The sequence below is a fragment of the Accipiter gentilis genome, chromosome 9 (genome assembly GCF_929443795.1).
Source record: "Accipiter gentilis chromosome 9, bAccGen1.1, whole genome shotgun sequence".
Lineage (NCBI taxonomy): Eukaryota > Metazoa > Chordata > Aves > Accipitriformes > Accipitridae > Astur > Astur gentilis.
This window is the reverse complement of record NC_064888.1, coordinates 174,878-188,422: the sequence shown is the minus strand read 5'-3', so window position 1 is coordinate 188,422 and position 13,545 is coordinate 174,878. Positions and strand designations below refer to the sequence as shown.

The following is a 13,545-nucleotide window of genomic DNA, read 5'->3' as shown; positions in this document are numbered from 1 at the left end:
CCTCCCCCGCCGCTTTTAAGAGGCAAAGGGCGGTGCCCACCCCCTCCATTCCCCCCCACCTGGAGGGACACTTCCCGCCACCCCCACCCCCCCTCCCGGCCCCACGCTGGGCCTTGCTGCCCCTCACAGAGCTGGAGAGGACCCAGGTGCCCCCGACCCCCACCCCGCGACCCCCCCGACCCCGAAGGGCCCCAGGCATACCGCCCGGCCGGTGAGCTGCGGAACTGGGCAGACTGGTGGGACTGGGCCGGGCCGAACGCCTGGGTTCCCCCCGAGTTCGGGTCCCCCCCCGGGTCCCTCCCGGCCCCAGGGCCGAAGGCCAGAGCTTGGGGTGGGGGCTTCCCTCCCGCTCCACCCAGTAAGGGGGACTCAGGCGTTCGGCTGCCCCCCCTTCCCCTGCTGCACGTGGCCTGATTGGAAAACGCGGCGGGGGGGACACACACACGCTCCCGGACGGCTGGGTCCGGGGGGGGTGGTACGAGGACGACACTCGGACATCTGTGTCCCCGGCGGGGGGGAGGCACTCCCGGGCGCTGGGGTCCCGCATTAGCCGTGACGTGGCCGCGGCTTGAGCGGATTTGGGGCATTTTGGGGATTTCCGGCGGAGGCCGGGGCTGAGCCCCCTCGGGCCCCCCAGTGTACCCAGTGCCCCGGGGCCCGGCCCCCCCCCGCGGCGGACCCATGTCACCGCGAGGCGTCAGGTGACGACGGGGCCGGGGGGGGGGGGGCACCGGGTGGCGCGACCCCACTTCCCCTTTTGGGCCCATAAAGCGCCGGAGGGGACACGCGAGGGAAGACGCGAGGGGTCACGAGGGTGAGTGGTTCCCGGACCCGCGGGGTCCTGCCCCGGCAACCGGGGGGGGGGAGGGCGGCCCAGAGGCCTGGGTGCCCTTTCCGTACTGGGGGGCTGGGCTGCGCTGAGTGCCTGGGTCCACTGGGTCTGGTGGTGGTGCTGGGGACCCCCCAGATGCCTGGGTCTCACGGGTGGGGACCAGCCCCCCCGGGACCCCCCTGGATGCCTGAGACCCATGGGTGGGGGCTGGGACGCATGGGTGTGGGCCGGGACCCCTGGGACCCCCCCCAGATGCCTGGGTCTCATGGGTGGGGACTGGGACCCCCCTGGACCCCCCTGGATGCCTGGGTCCCATGGGTGGGGGCTGGGACCCCTGGGATCCCCTGGACACCTGGGGCAGATGGGTGGGGGCTGGGGCTGGGACCCCCCCAGACACCTGGGTCCCATGGTCCCCATCTGCAGATGCTGGCGCTGCTCTGGATGACAGTGACAGTGGTGGCCGGGGGGGGCCCTGATGGGGCGGTGCAGTTCCTGGCGGTGGGTGACTGGGGGGGGGTCCCCGACCCCCCTTTCACCACCCCCCGTGAGGTGGCCACAGCAGCAGCCATGGGACGTGCAGCCACCGACCTCGGCGCCGACTTTGTTCTCGCCCTCGGGGACAACTTCTACTATGAGGGGGTGCGGGACGAGTGGGACCCCCGCTTCCAGGTATGGCTCCATGTCTCTGGGGTGGGGGCACCCTGAAATGTGAGGGGGAGCAGAAGAGCATCTCGGGGGGTGGGGGTGGGGCCTGCCGTGGGGGGATCCCAAAATCTGTATGGGGGACTCCCAGTCTCGGGGGCGGGGGGGGAGGGAGGGCAGAATCTCAGGGGTGACCCCAGTACCTCTATGAGCAGCACCCAAATGTCCTCAGGGGGGTTGTGGGGAGCCTGGCTGGGTGGACTGTGCTCAGCTCCCACTGTCCCTACACGTCCCCATCCTGTGTCCCCATGTATCTCTCTCTGTTGCCCGCTCCCCCTGTCCTCCCTGTGTCTCCCCACGTTGCCCTGGCAGGAGACCTTCGAGCAGGTGTTCACAGCCCCGGGGCTGCGGGAGCTGCCCTGGTTCGTGCTGGCTGGGAACCACGACCATGCTGGGAATGTCACCGCGCAGCTGGCATATGGGCACCGCTCTCCCCGATGGTAGGGACCCCCCAGCACAGCCAGGACCCCTGTGCATTTGCTGTTTGTTCCCTGGCATGGCCGCCTGCCCATGTCCCCAAGTACCCCTGGGATGTCCCCAAGTGTCCCCAAGCCCCCTGTGTCCCACAGGCACTTCCCGCACTACTACTACAGCCTGCGCCTCTCCCTGCCGGGCACCAACACCTCGGCCCGGCTGCTGATGCTGGACACGGTGCTGCTCTGCGGTGGTGGGGATGACTTTGGGGTGGGGGGTGCCCCCAAGGGCCCCCAGGATGCGGGGGCGGCAGCAGCGCAGCTGGCCTGGCTGCGGGGACGCCTGGCTGCTGCACGCCACGACCGCTATGTGCTGGTGGCTGGCCACTACCCGGTGTGGTCGGTGGCCGAGCACGGCCCCACTGCCTGCCTGGTGCGGCTGCTGCGGCCGCTGCTGCGGCACCACCGCGTCACTGCCTACCTCTGCGGCCACGACCACAACCTGCAGGTGAGCCCGGGGACCCTGGCCTCTGGGGGGACCCCCAGACCTAACCCATGGGACCTTGGTGTCCAAGGACCCCCCAAAACCTGACACAGGACCCTGGTGTCTGGGGCCCTCTGCAATGGGATCATGGTGTCCGAGGAACCCTCCAGACAACCCCCCCCCCCAACCCCCGCCATGGGACCCTGGCATCGAGAGGACCCCTAGACTCCCCACTGGACTCCTGTGTCCAGGGACCCCCCTCTGACCCCCAACAACATGTCACTGCTCCCTTGACCCCCCCACCTTGCCAGTTCCTGGAGCAGGAGGTGGGCAGGGCCCAGATGCCCAATCCCCACACCTGTGCCCCCCCAGTCCCTGGTGGGGGGTGGGGGGTGGGCAGGGTCCTGGTGTCTGGGGGAGGGACCTGGGCATCTGGGTGCCAGATCAGGTGTCCAGACCCCTGACACCTCCCCCCCCCCCATCTTTACCCCCCAGTTCCTGGAGGAAGGGGGGGTTGGCTATGTGGTGAGTGGTGCTGGCAACTTCGTTGAAGAGTCCCAGCACCACAGTGGGGCAGTGCCCCCCGGCTCCCTCCGCTTCTTCTTTGGGGCGCCCGCATCCCCCGGTGGCTTTGCCCACCTGCGCCTGGACGCCCATGCGGCCACCGTCACCTACCTGGAGGCCACCGGCCGCGTCCTCTACCGTGTGGCCTTACCCCCCCGTGACCTGTGACCCCCAAGACCCCCAGCACCTGACCCCCGCAGTGCCAGGACCCTGGAGGACGCCAGGACCCTGGAGGGCCCCAGGACCTGAGACAGCGGGGGACGCAAGGGGACACCTGGTGGCACCCCCGGCTCCCGGCATGGGGGGAACGCCCATCAGGGACCCTTGTGTCCCCAGGCCGTGTGGGACCCTGCAAGGGCAGCCAGCAGCCCCCGGCCCCCTTGGTGCTCGGGGACCCCGTGGGGGGACGGGGATGGGGCCGGACCCCTCGTGACCCTTGACCTGGGGACACAGGGCGGGACCCCGGTGACCCCTGACCTCGGGGACCCCCGAGGCGCTGTAGAAGCCCCTAGCCCCGGCCTCCACGGGTCCCCAGTGCGCCCCCAATAAAGGGCTTTGGACGGAGCTATTTCCCCGACCGCCCCAAAACAGCCGCGTTTCGCCTCCGATCGCGGGGGGGGGCGGGGCAACTGCCGGTTGGCTGGGGACGCGCGTCGGTCGCCCAATGGGCGCAGGGCGGGCGGAAGTGGCGCCAGGCGGGGGCGGGGCCGGAGCCGCTTCCGTGGCGCCGCGGCGGAAGTGCCCGTCGCAGGGGGAAACTCGGCGGGAGCGGAGCGGGACGGGGCGGCAGGTGGGGCGGGGGCTGGGCCCGGGGAATACGGCCGGGGGGGTACTGCGGGGGCCGGGCTGGGGAAGCCCGGGGGGTACGGCTGGGGGGTACGGGGGCCGGGCCGTCGAGCTCGCCCCCGTCGTGGCCCATTGCAGGTCAGGGCCGCGCCCGCGGTGGCTCCTGGACGCCGGGTGCCGGGAGGAGCTGCGTCCACCCGGCCCCCGGCCCGTGACCGGGTCCGTCGCGGTTCCCGCAGCCATGGGGCGCCGTAAGTCTAAGCGGAAGCCGCCGCCCAAGAAGAAGGTGACAGGGACGCTGGAGACGCAGTTCACCTGCCCGTTCTGCAACCACGAGAAGTCCTGCGACGTCAAGATGTGAGTGGGGGCGAACGGCCCGGGAGGGGACGCGGCTGGGGGGCCACGGCCTGGGGGGGGAGTGCTACGGTTGGGAGGGGGCCACAGCCCGGGAAGGGGCATGGCCAGGGGCTGCCTGTAGCAGCCTGTCCTCTGCTGCCCCCAGGGACCGTGCCCGCAACACGGGGGTGATCTCCTGCACCGTCTGCCTGGAGGAGTTCCAGACGCCCATCACATGTATCCTTACCGGGAACCCCATCCCCCCAACCCTCCCTGGATCCCCCCTCCGCTCCCCTGTTAGTGCCTTAACATCCCCCTGAGACCTGTCGGAGCCAGTGGACGTCTACAGCGACTGGATCGATGCCTGCGAAGCTGCCAACCAGTAGCGGCTGGGGCAGCCCCTGCCCACAGCACAACCCCAGACCCCTGGGGTGGGAGATCACATCCCTACCCCAAGACCTGAGGCAGAGGGGTCACATCCCTGCCACCCCTTTATGGCGTTTTCTTTACGTTTTTTACCTTTCTGTCCCCGGGCACGGGGCTCCAGCTCACATGGGGACCCAGGATGCGTCCTCCCCCAAGGATGGGACTCCTGCTCTTGGGGTGGGTCTGAGGGAGGCAGGGGGCTCTCCTAGCCCCTCTGGGACTTGTCCCCGTCCCAGGGACTTAATTGCCTCTCACCAGCAAGCTGTAGGGACTGCGCAGGAGTGGGGCTGCTGGGATGTGGGGACAGGGGCCGGGCGCAGAGGTGACATGTTTTGGCAGAGCCGCCCTTGAATAAACACCCTTGTGGGGCTGGGCTGGGGTTCCGTGTCCTTGTCACTGGTGGTGCCACTGTGGGGGGCACAGGGATGTGTGGGGACATGCAGGGATCTGTGGGTCCGTGGGGATGTGCAGGGACACTTGGGGATGGCCTTGTGTGGATGGTCGGGCCCACAGGGGCCAGGTGATGCCAAAGCCCTAGTGAGGCTCAGTGGTGCTAACGAATCTCTTCTGGTTTCACAGCTACACTGGGACAAATTGTCACCCTCACCCACCAGCTCCTAAACCCAGGGACCCTGTTACCCCCCAGAGACCTCCTTAGGGTTGACTTTATTGTCACAGGTGCCTGCATGAGTAGGAGCTGCTGGGGCTGGGCATTTCAAGGGCTCTGTGGGGGTCACCCCAGGCTCAGTGCTGCCCTGATGCAGGGAACCTGGGTGTCCAGGGCCACCCCTGTCCCACTTACAGCACCCTTGTGCTGTCTGGCCACCGAAGCATCCCCTCTGTGCCACCATGTGTCTTACTGTCCTCCCCCCCGTGCCCACTCTGTGTCTTGGTATCCCTCTGTCCCCATTCGCCTTAAATGTCCCCTCTGTGTGCCTCGGTGTCCCCACATCCTTGTCCCATGTCCATGCCTTGTTGCCCCCCCGCCAGCTCATTCTGTCCCACCCCACCTCGTGTCCCCCCAGCCCTGTGCCTCGCTGTCCCCTGTAGTTCCCCCCATGTCTCGTTGTCCCCTGTCTTGCTATTGTGCCTCCTTGTCCCCCGTGCTGGTGCCCACAAAGGCGGCAGGTTTGCATGTGGGTTTTATTGTGCCTCGGTGGCGGGGGGGGAGTGATGGCGGGGCCAGGCCCCCTGGCCGAGCCCCCCCGGGCCGAGCCCCCCAACCAAGCCGGCCCCGCAGGGCCGGGGGCGCGGTGAGGCCGGTGCGGTGCAGCCCTGTGCAGAGCAGGGCAGTGCGGTGCAAGCAGCCGCGGGCCAGCGGCTACTGGGAGTTGTAGAGGCCATCGAGGCCATCCTCGCCCAGCAGCTCAGGGCCGCCGCAGTACTTGGGGTCGTAGACCTGCCGTGGCAGCCCGTACACTGTCATGCCCTGCTGTGAGGCGCCCTTGTTGCTGCCCATCTGCAGCCCGATGGTCAGCGTGTCGCAGTGCTCCATGCCCAGTGCCGGCTCAAAGATCTGCCGCTTTGTCCCTGGTGCCGTCATCCCCGCCTAGGCAAGGGCAGCGCTGGGGGCAGCGGCCTTGGCCTCCCCAGGGGTCCTTGGCCTCCCCATCGGGACTGGGGGGGGGGGGGGGGGGGGAGGGTGGTCCCTTGGCCTGCCCCAAGGGTCCCTCAGCTTCCCCATGGACCTGGGGGGGGGTGTCTGCCTGTCCTCTAGCGGAGCAGAGAGGGCCCCTTGTCCTCCCCAGAGGGTCCTTCATCCTCATCAGGGGACCACATCTCAGGATGTTGGGGGCCTTGGGGACCCCCCCCATCTTCCCTCCCACTGCCCATGGTGTCTCCCTGACCCCCTCCCTCCAGTGGCATGTCCCCAAGTCCTTTTACCTGGCAGACCCAGGACGCTGGGGTCCTCCGGGAACATCAGTTTCCCTGTGTCCCCATACCTGGCTGGCTGGCCCAACACAGTGGAGTGCCCGCAGGGATGGCAGTGTCTGCATCCCCCCCACCTCCCATCCCTGGCTGGCATCCTTGATGCCCCTGGGGATGGCAGTGTCTATTCCCCCTGCCCTGTCCCCACCTGGCTGGCACCCTTGTTGGTGCCCATCTGGAGGCTGATGGTGGCCTGGTCCAGGGGCTGGTCCGTCCCCAGCTTGGGGTCATAGAGGTGCCGCCGTGTCCCGTATGCTGTCATGCCCTGCTGGCTGGCGAACTTGTTGGTCCCCATCTGGGGATGGGGGAGAGTGGATCATGGGGAGGAACAGAGACAGGGGTGGTGTCCCCAACGGCACCGACCAGCCCTAAGAGACCCCCCAGGGACCTCAGGGCACCCCATGTGTCCTGATGTCCCCTGTGCTCCCCCATGTCCCTGTGCCCTGCCCTGTGTGTCCCCGTCGCACCTGGAGGCCGATGATGTTCCTGCCCTCGCGCAACTTCTCGGGGTGGAAGCGCCGCTGCTGCTTCTCTGCGTACTTCACCCCCAAACCCACATTGTTCCCCTTCGTCTTGGCCTGCGTGAGACCCTGGGGCTCAGGGTGTGCACAGGCCCTTGCCCCACCGGACCCCCCCAGACCCATATTTGTCCCCGGTTCCCCTGGGACTGCCCCAAAACTCCCGCAGGCCCCACCCCCCTTGGGCCCCCAGGACCTCAAATACCCCCACAGGGCTCCCCTGATTCCTCAGCTTTGCCCCATTTGGCCCCATCACCCAGTGGCTAAGGGCAATGGGGGAGGACTGGTGTGTGGTTGGTGTCCTTCCAGGGGAAGTAGGAGCCCCCAGGGCCCCCCCACCCACCCCCCAAGGACCCTGCTCCCCATCCTGCCCCAGAGGGTCACCTGGCTGGCGAGAGCGATGAGGGTGGACTGGACCTGCGTGTGGTTGGTGTTCTCAAAGAGGTCATTGGCCTCGAAGATGTCGTGGGGCTTCACCCCGTAGCGCGTGATGGCCCGCAGGAAGTTCCCGATGTTCTCCAGCTGTGCACAGGTCAGCTTGGAGCCCGGACCCCCTGTCCCGCCGTCGGGACCCTGGCCCCCTGCAGTCCCCCAATCCCCGACCCCCCCATTCGGGGTCCCCTCACCTTGTGCCAGTTCTGGATGGGTTCGTTCACCTTCTGCACAGAGCCGGGCTGCAGTTTGTTGATGAGCCTGGTGGGGGAGAGGGCCGGGGCCAGGGTCAGGGCAGGGTTCAAGGTCAGGGTTGGAGCAGCCATTAGCCCTCACTGGTCAGGGTCAGCCCAGGTGAGGTCAGTGGGGGGCAAGGGATGGGGTCAAGCTTAAGGTATGGGGTCAAGATTGGGCTGGGTTCCTGGAGGATGACCCCAGACTTGAGCCAGGGTCAGGGGTGGGCCATGTTCCCAAAGGACAGCCCAGTCACTGAGCCAGGGAGAGGGTTCTGGTCAGAGGTCAGGGGTCATACTCGCAGAGGATGACACCATCCTTGAGGCCATCCATGAAGCTGTCCCCGATGCGGCGGCCGGTGGTTGCCTCGATCCAGGCACGCAGCTCCCGCTCCCGCTGCGGGTCGTACTTCTGCGCCAGCTGGGGACGGGGGACACCGTCAGCAGGACGTGGGGACATGGGGGACACCGTCAGCGGGATGTGAGGACATGGGGGACACCGTCAGCGGGACATGGGGGACACAGGGACACTGTTGGGGGACATGGGGGATGCTGTCGGGATGACGCTGTCAGATGGGAGGACACAGGAGGGGATGGGGGTCTGAGCAGGGGGCAGGGGAGACACAGGGGGACATGGAGGGGGGGTGTCAGGCCGGGGGTAACACACGAGCTGAGCTCAGCCCCACCCGGCCCCCCTCCTGCTCCGCCCCCCCCCCCCACCCCGCCATGGGGGGGTGGGCGTGGGGGAGCAGAACAGCTCTGGATGCCTGGGTGTCCCCCCCACCCCCCGGTGCTGGGAGGGGGATAAGGGAGGCGGGGGGACGACCTATCCCCGCAAAGCAGGGAGGACCCAGGCGTCCGGGCCCCCCACCTTCCCCGCCCCCCCTCCGGGAGGACCCAGGCGTCCGGGCCCGCCGAACCTTTGCCCATATATAGCCCCGGGCCGCGGCCGCCCGCCCGCCGCGCTCCGACGCCTTATAAGGGCGCGCGGCGGGGCCGGGGGCGGCGGCCCCCCCCCCCGGGCCACCCAGGGCCCCCCCGGGTTAACGCTTCCCGCGCCGCTCCCCGCAGGCGGCGGCGGGGGCCGGAGGGACGGGGCGCCCTCTGCCCCCCATCCCGCGGGACGTCTACAGGGGGAAACTGAGGCACGGCAGGGGAGACACACACACGCAGGCTGCCAAGTGTCGCCCCCCCCCGTCCCCGGCCACGGCGGGGTCCCGGGCGCCCATCGCCTCCCCGCCCGCAGAGGGGACCCGGGCGCGCGGGTCTCCCCCTCCCGGGGCAGCACCAGGGACAGCGCCAGGTCCTGCCCCCGCCCCCAGCCCGCTCCGCTCCGGCCGGGTCCTGCCCCCCCCCCCCGCCTCCGGCTCCGCTCCGGCCTGACCCTGGCCCGCCCCCCGCCCGGGTGAGGTCGGCCCGGTTCGTTTTGGTTCGGTTCGGTTCCGCCCACCTTATTCTTCACCTCGGCCGACAGCCCGTAGGCCGGCCCGCGGTTGAAGTGCGCGTTGGACATGGGCTCGGTGCTGGAGGGTCCCGGTGGGTCGGTTCGGTTGTCCGCGATCCGGGTCTGTCCCGGTTCGGCTCGGTCCGGTCCGGTTTGGCTTGGCTTGGCTTGGCTCGGCTCGGCCCGGGTCGGGTCGGGTCGGGTCGGTGCCGTCGGGTCGGTTCCTCCCGGGTCGCTCGTCCCGGCCCCGACCCGGCGCCGCCGCCACTTTTAAAAGTCGGCGGAGGGCGCGGAGCCCCCCCGGGCCGGGGCCGCCGCCAGCCAATCCGCGCCACCCGCTACGCTGACGCCACCGCGGGGCGGGTGGTGGCGTCATTTTTTCCACATTTAGCGGGGGGATCCCGGGGGGGCGGGGGAGCCCCGGGCCGCCCCCCCCAGCCTCCCTCCCCCCAACATCCCTCCCCCATCCCCCGCCCTTCCCCCGCCTCCCCCGTCCATGGGTCCCTCAGGACCCTCTGTCCATCCCTCCATCCCCCTACCCCCCCCGCCCGACCCTCTTGTCCCTCTGTCCCTACTCCTGTCCCCCTGTCCGTCCCTCTCTCCCCCCCCTCCCGCCTGGGCCCCCCAGTCCCGGGGGGAGCGGTGGGGGCGGGGCGGTCCGGACGCCTCGGTCCTCCCGGTGCCGTCAGCGGATCGGACTCCGCCGGCGCCGGGGGAGGGACGGTTCGTCACGGACGGGGAATGCGCCCCCCCCCCCGCGCCGGGACTGCGGCCGGGGGACCCAGGCGTCCGGGCCCCGCCGGGCCCCGGCTCGGGGGGGGTGTCTGTCACGCGCCCTCGGAAGGGACAGCTCTGGGTCGATGCGGGGGACGCAGGCGTCCGGGACCAGCCGTCCCCCCCCCGCGGCCGGAGCTGCCGTTTCCATTTATAGCAGCCGTTGCAGCTCTGACGTCACCCTGCCCCGTGTGACATCACCGCAAAACCGAGGCTCTGACTGCACCCAGCTGTGCCTAGGGCCACCGCTGTGCCCGGCTCTGACATCATTGTGTAACCCCGGCTGTGAACTCATCCGTGGGGCCCGCTCTGACGTCATGGGGAACCCCTTCGAGCCCCGCCCGCCCGCCAACCACCTCCCGGGCCCCGCCCCCAGGCGAGGGGCGCACGGGGATTGGCTCTGCCGCAGGCCCCGCCTCATGACCCGGAAGCGCTGGCCGGCGGGGTCGGCGGCACATGGCAGCGCCCGGCGGCGCGACTACGGGGGGAGGTCTCGGTGTCTGGCCGTGACTTCTGACCTCTGTCCCGCCCGCCCCGAACCTGCGCTGAGCCCGCGGCGCCATGAGGCTGGCCTGGGCCCGCGTGCTGCCCCGGGGGCTCTGGGGGGGCTGGGGAGCCCGGCAGGTGCGGGGGGGGGAGCTGGGAGGAGGCAGTAGGAGATGGGGAGACACGAGGGGACACGGGGGGGCGTGGGGGTGGGGAGGCCGGGGCAAGGGGGTGGGACAGTGGACACAATGGGAGATGATGGGGCGACATGGGGGGGGGCGTGCCTCAGCCAGGAGGCAGCACGGGGAGCCCCGGCCCTGCCGGCCCTCCCCAGCCTTGACCTCTTTCTCCCTGCCAGGTTGCTCGGAGCATGTGCCAGCACAGCCGTCCGGAGGGGGACCCAGCAGGGCAGGCCTCGGGGGATGCCTCGGGGGACGCCTCGCAGAAGTCCTCGGGGGCTCCAGTGTGGCGAGGACCCCCCCGTGGGGCACAGGGCGAGGGCCAGGGCCCTGCAGCCTTTGTGGCGGCGCTGGCGGCGCTGGAGCAGGCACCAGGGCGGCGCGTGGGGCGGCTGGAGCTGGTGGCGGCAGCGCTGGCAGCGATGCCGGCGCTGGGGGTGGCGCGAGACCGGGAGGCCTACCACCGCCTGCTGCGCCTGCTGCCCCGGGGGGTCTGGGTGCCCCGCGGGCCCTTCCAGCGCCTGCTGGCCCCCTTCCCCCGACAGCAGGAATGTGGCCTCCAGATCCTGGAGCAGATGGAGCGATACGGTGGGTGCAGGCGGGGGGAGGGTGTGCCTGATTCCTTGGGGAGGGAGCCTGGGTCCCCTGGGGAGGAGGCACCTGATGCCTTGGGGAGGGGGCATGGGTGCCCGGGTCCTCATGCCCACCCGGACACCCGGGTCCCTGTGCAGGCGTGATACCGGACGCGGAGACACGGTTTCTGCTCCTGGGGGTCTTCGGGCCCCACAGCCGCCCTGTGCGCAAGTGTCAGCGGATGCTGTACTGGCTGCCAAGGCTGCGCCATGTGGACCCCCACCCCCTGCCCCCCAGCCTGCCCCCCTCTGGCCTGGCCACCGCACGCCTGGGCCTGCGCCGTATCGCCAACGATCCCGATGCCCACATCACTGTCTACCAGGTGGGACATGGGGACAGATGGGATGGGAGACGCACCAGGGGATGTGAGGACAGGGGATGTGGGGATGGGGACATGGGGGTGGGCGGACAAGGGGCGGGGGACCAATGTTATTGTCAGGTGGGATGGAGATGGGAGGAGGGGGACAGGGAACCTGCCTCACTGTCAGCTGGGTGAGACATGGGGGTGCAGAGCTGGGGCAGGAGACATGAGGTTGAGGAGGCAGAGGGGGCCCATCTGTCACTTTGGCTGGACAGATGTGGCCGGCAGGACCCCCCCCTTGGGGTCCCAGTGCCCCAGCAAGGCCTTGATGTCCCAGGGTCGTTAAGCGGCCGCTGGTGACGACTGTCTCCCTCTCACAGCGGCCAGTGCCGGATGAGGGGGACGACGAGGGCTCCATTCAGCCCTACATCGTCGGTGAGCGCTGGAGGACCCAGAGGGACCTGGGTGTCAGGGGAGCCATGTGGGCATCTTGGGGAGGGGGACAGGTGTCTGGGGTGGGGACCCCTGTGTTTGGGGGAATGCCGGCATGCAGGGGGACTCAGTGTGTGGGGTTGGGGACCTTGGCATGTGTGAGGGACCCAGGCATTTGGGGGAGCCTGATGTAGAGGGAGCCCCTTGGTGTTGGGTGTGGCATCCCCAGTGCTGTGGTCTCTTGTGTGGGGGTATGGGGTCCCCAGTGCCGGGATGGGGTCCCCAGCTCCTCCTCCACCCGCAGGTGCCCAGAGCCCGGACCAGCAGGAGCTGCTGGCCCGCCATGGTCCAGCACGGCCCGTCTTTGTGGAGGGGCCGTTCCCCCTCTGGCTGCGCAGCACCCGCCTGAGCTACTATGTGTTGCGGGGGGACCCCCTGCCCCCCCACCTGCGGGTGAGCCCAATGGACCCTGGGGCTCGGGAGGGTATGGGAGGGGACTGGACAAAATCTCCTATTGCTTGGGACGAGATGAAAGGGCAGGGGGCCCCCACGACCCTGGAGGGGGTGGGATGGGCTACCCATGGCCGCAGAGGGTTTCGCCTGGCCCAGGACAGGAGGGAATGGGACCCCCATGGCCCAGGAGAGGAGGGGAGGGAGGGAGGAAACTCCCTGGCCCAAGACAGGAGGGGACCTCCGTGGCCCCAGAGGGGAGGGGACCCCTGGCCAGTACGGGTAGGAGGAGACGCCCTGCCCCCACCAGGAGGACCCCCCAGACCCAGAGCGCAGCCTGTACTACCCCCTGCACCTTGACCTGGACCTGGAGCGTGGCCCCTGGGACGATGATGACTTCGATGTGGAGGAGGGTAAGGTGGGGGGACAGGGGCGAGGAGGGACCCCGGTACCCTCCCTGTCCCCTTGACCGGATGTTCCCCGCAGTGGAGGAGGGCCCCATCTTTGCGCTGTGCATGGCGGGGGTGGGCGACCGGCACACGCTGGGCAAGTGGATTGCAGGGCTGCAGGAGGCGAACCCCGTCCTGGGGTGCACCCCGGTTGTCTTCCGCCTGGGGGATGGGGAACCCACCACGGCTGGTGCCCCCGGAGGTCACCCTGTGCCCCGTCTGGAGGCAGCGCCTCCCCGACCCGTGGTGCCGGGGCCCCCCGACCCGCCGCGGCGGCACGGGCACAGCACCAGTGGTGATACCAGGAGCGGTGGGGGGCCGGGTGCTCCCACCGCAGCCCCGGGGGAATAAAGGACGTATTGCCGACGGAGAGGGGTGTCTTGTGTCGGGGGTCCTGGGGGGGACAGTGCCCTGGGGCACGCGGGGCGGGGGGCGACGGACGGGCACTGGGGGTACAGAGTGAGGTGGGGGCACATGGGAGGCGCGGAGGAACGGGCCCCATAGGCAGCGGCGTGAGTCGGGTGTGGGCAGGGCTCCGCGCAGGCGCACTGGCCTCTCTGACGCCTTTGGGGCAGGGGCTGGCGGAAGCGGGCGCGCATGCGTGCTGTGTGCCGGCGCGGCCCAGCGCGCCCCTTTGTCCGACTGGTGCCTCCCTCCGCGCGTGCGCACCGCGGGGCGCCGCGCCTTCCTGCGTGAAAAACAACGCGAGCGGGGGGGGGGGGGGGGGGGAGGTGTGGGCCGG

General features: G+C 70.0%; 4 protein-coding genes across 7 annotated transcripts; 3 read left to right on the top strand and 1 right to left on the bottom strand.

The window, feature by feature from the left end:
* The first annotated feature begins 507 nt into the window (after positions 1-507).
* On the top strand, positions 508-3,583 carry ACP5 (acid phosphatase 5, tartrate resistant). 2 transcript variants are annotated; one of them, XM_049810319.1, is made up of 5 exons: positions 508-701; positions 1,256-1,501; positions 1,847-1,974; positions 2,104-2,455; positions 2,927-3,583. In XM_049810319.1, exons 2-5 carry the CDS (start codon positions 1,256-1,258, stop codon positions 3,161-3,163), a joined length of 963 nt encoding a protein of 320 aa, XP_049666276.1. In that variant the 5' UTR covers positions 508-701; the 3' UTR covers positions 3,164-3,583. The 2 variants fall into 2 exon arrangements, with proteins under 2 accessions (XP_049666276.1, XP_049666275.1); XM_049810318.1 differs by lacking the exon at positions 508-701 and adding an exon at positions 720-814.
* A 124-nt stretch (positions 3,584-3,707) lies between these two features.
* On the top strand, positions 3,708-4,922 carry ELOF1 (elongation factor 1). Of its 2 annotated transcripts, none has more exons than XM_049810866.1 (4): positions 3,708-3,785; positions 4,021-4,138; positions 4,284-4,354; positions 4,439-4,922. In XM_049810866.1, the coding sequence occupies exons 2-4, from the start codon at positions 4,023-4,025 to the stop codon at positions 4,501-4,503; spliced, it is 252 nt and encodes an 83-aa protein (XP_049666823.1). In that variant the 5' UTR covers positions 3,708-3,785; positions 4,021-4,022; the 3' UTR covers positions 4,504-4,922. The 2 variants fall into 2 exon arrangements, with proteins under 2 accessions (XP_049666823.1, XP_049666822.1); XM_049810865.1 differs by having other exon boundaries at positions 3,920-4,138.
* A 496-nt stretch (positions 4,923-5,418) lies between these two features.
* Positions 5,419-9,544, bottom strand: CNN1 (calponin 1). Its single transcript, XM_049810864.1, has 7 exons — positions 9,106-9,544; positions 7,955-8,076; positions 7,617-7,683; positions 7,375-7,512; positions 6,940-7,050; positions 6,621-6,767; positions 5,419-6,092 (listed from the first exon to the last, which is right to left on the bottom strand). Exons 1-7 carry the CDS (start codon positions 9,166-9,168, stop codon positions 5,865-5,867), a joined length of 876 nt encoding a protein of 291 aa, XP_049666821.1. The 5' UTR covers positions 9,169-9,544; the 3' UTR covers positions 5,419-5,864.
* Positions 9,545-9,653: 109 nt separating this feature from the next.
* On the top strand, positions 9,654-13,512 carry ECSIT (ECSIT signaling integrator). 2 transcript variants are annotated; one of them, XM_049810351.1, is made up of 7 exons: positions 10,311-10,497; positions 10,718-11,126; positions 11,270-11,493; positions 11,853-11,907; positions 12,209-12,357; positions 12,665-12,767; positions 12,841-13,512. In XM_049810351.1, exons 1-7 carry the CDS (start codon positions 10,435-10,437, stop codon positions 13,152-13,154), a joined length of 1,317 nt encoding a protein of 438 aa, XP_049666308.1. In that variant the 5' UTR covers positions 10,311-10,434; the 3' UTR covers positions 13,155-13,512. The 2 variants fall into 2 exon arrangements, with proteins under 2 accessions (XP_049666307.1, XP_049666308.1); XM_049810350.1 differs by lacking the exon at positions 11,853-11,907 and having other exon boundaries at positions 9,654-10,497.
* The last annotated feature ends 33 nt before the right edge of the window (positions 13,513-13,545 follow it).

What these genes read in the sequence shown, in the direction of transcription:
- CNN1 (XM_049810864.1), bottom strand. Translation starts at nt 9,168, where the DNA reads ATGTCCAACGCGCACTTCAACCGCGGGCCGGCCTACGGGCTGTCGGCC. An exon ending in GATGGTGTCATCCTCTGCGA is followed by an intron (nt 7,684 to 7,954) that starts GTATGACCCCTG and finishes CTCCCCCACCAG; the next exon opens with GCTCATCAACAAACTGCAGC. An exon ending in CCATCCAGAACTGGCACAAG is followed by an intron (nt 7,513 to 7,616) that starts GTGAGGGGACCC and finishes ACCTGTGCACAG; the next exon opens with CTGGAGAACATCGGGAACTT.
- ACP5 (XM_049810319.1), top strand. Translation starts at nt 1,256, where the DNA reads ATGCTGGCGCTGCTCTGGATGACAGTGACAGTGGTGGCCGGGGGGGGC. An exon ending in AGTGGGACCCCCGCTTCCAG is followed by an intron (nt 1,502 to 1,846) that starts GTATGGCTCCAT and finishes TTGCCCTGGCAG; the next exon opens with GAGACCTTCGAGCAGGTGTT. An exon ending in GGGCACCGCTCTCCCCGATG is followed by an intron (nt 1,975 to 2,103) that starts GTAGGGACCCCC and finishes TGTGTCCCACAG; the next exon opens with GCACTTCCCGCACTACTACT.
- ELOF1 (XM_049810866.1), top strand. Translation starts at nt 4,023, where the DNA reads ATGGGGCGCCGTAAGTCTAAGCGGAAGCCGCCGCCCAAGAAGAAGGTG. An exon ending in AAGTCCTGCGACGTCAAGAT is followed by an intron (nt 4,139 to 4,283) that starts GTGAGTGGGGGC and finishes TGCTGCCCCCAG; the next exon opens with GGACCGTGCCCGCAACACGG. An exon ending in GTTCCAGACGCCCATCACAT is followed by an intron (nt 4,355 to 4,438) that starts GTATCCTTACCG and finishes CATCCCCCTGAG; the next exon opens with ACCTGTCGGAGCCAGTGGAC.
- ECSIT (XM_049810350.1), top strand. Translation starts at nt 9,960, where the DNA reads ATGCGGGGGACGCAGGCGTCCGGGACCAGCCGTCCCCCCCCCGCGGCC. An exon ending in CCCTGCCCCCCCACCTGCGG is followed by an intron (nt 12,358 to 12,664) that starts GTGAGCCCAATG and finishes TGCCCCCACCAG; the next exon opens with GAGGACCCCCCAGACCCAGA. An exon ending in TGACTTCGATGTGGAGGAGG is followed by an intron (nt 12,768 to 12,840) that starts GTAAGGTGGGGG and finishes TGTTCCCCGCAG; the next exon opens with TGGAGGAGGGCCCCATCTTT.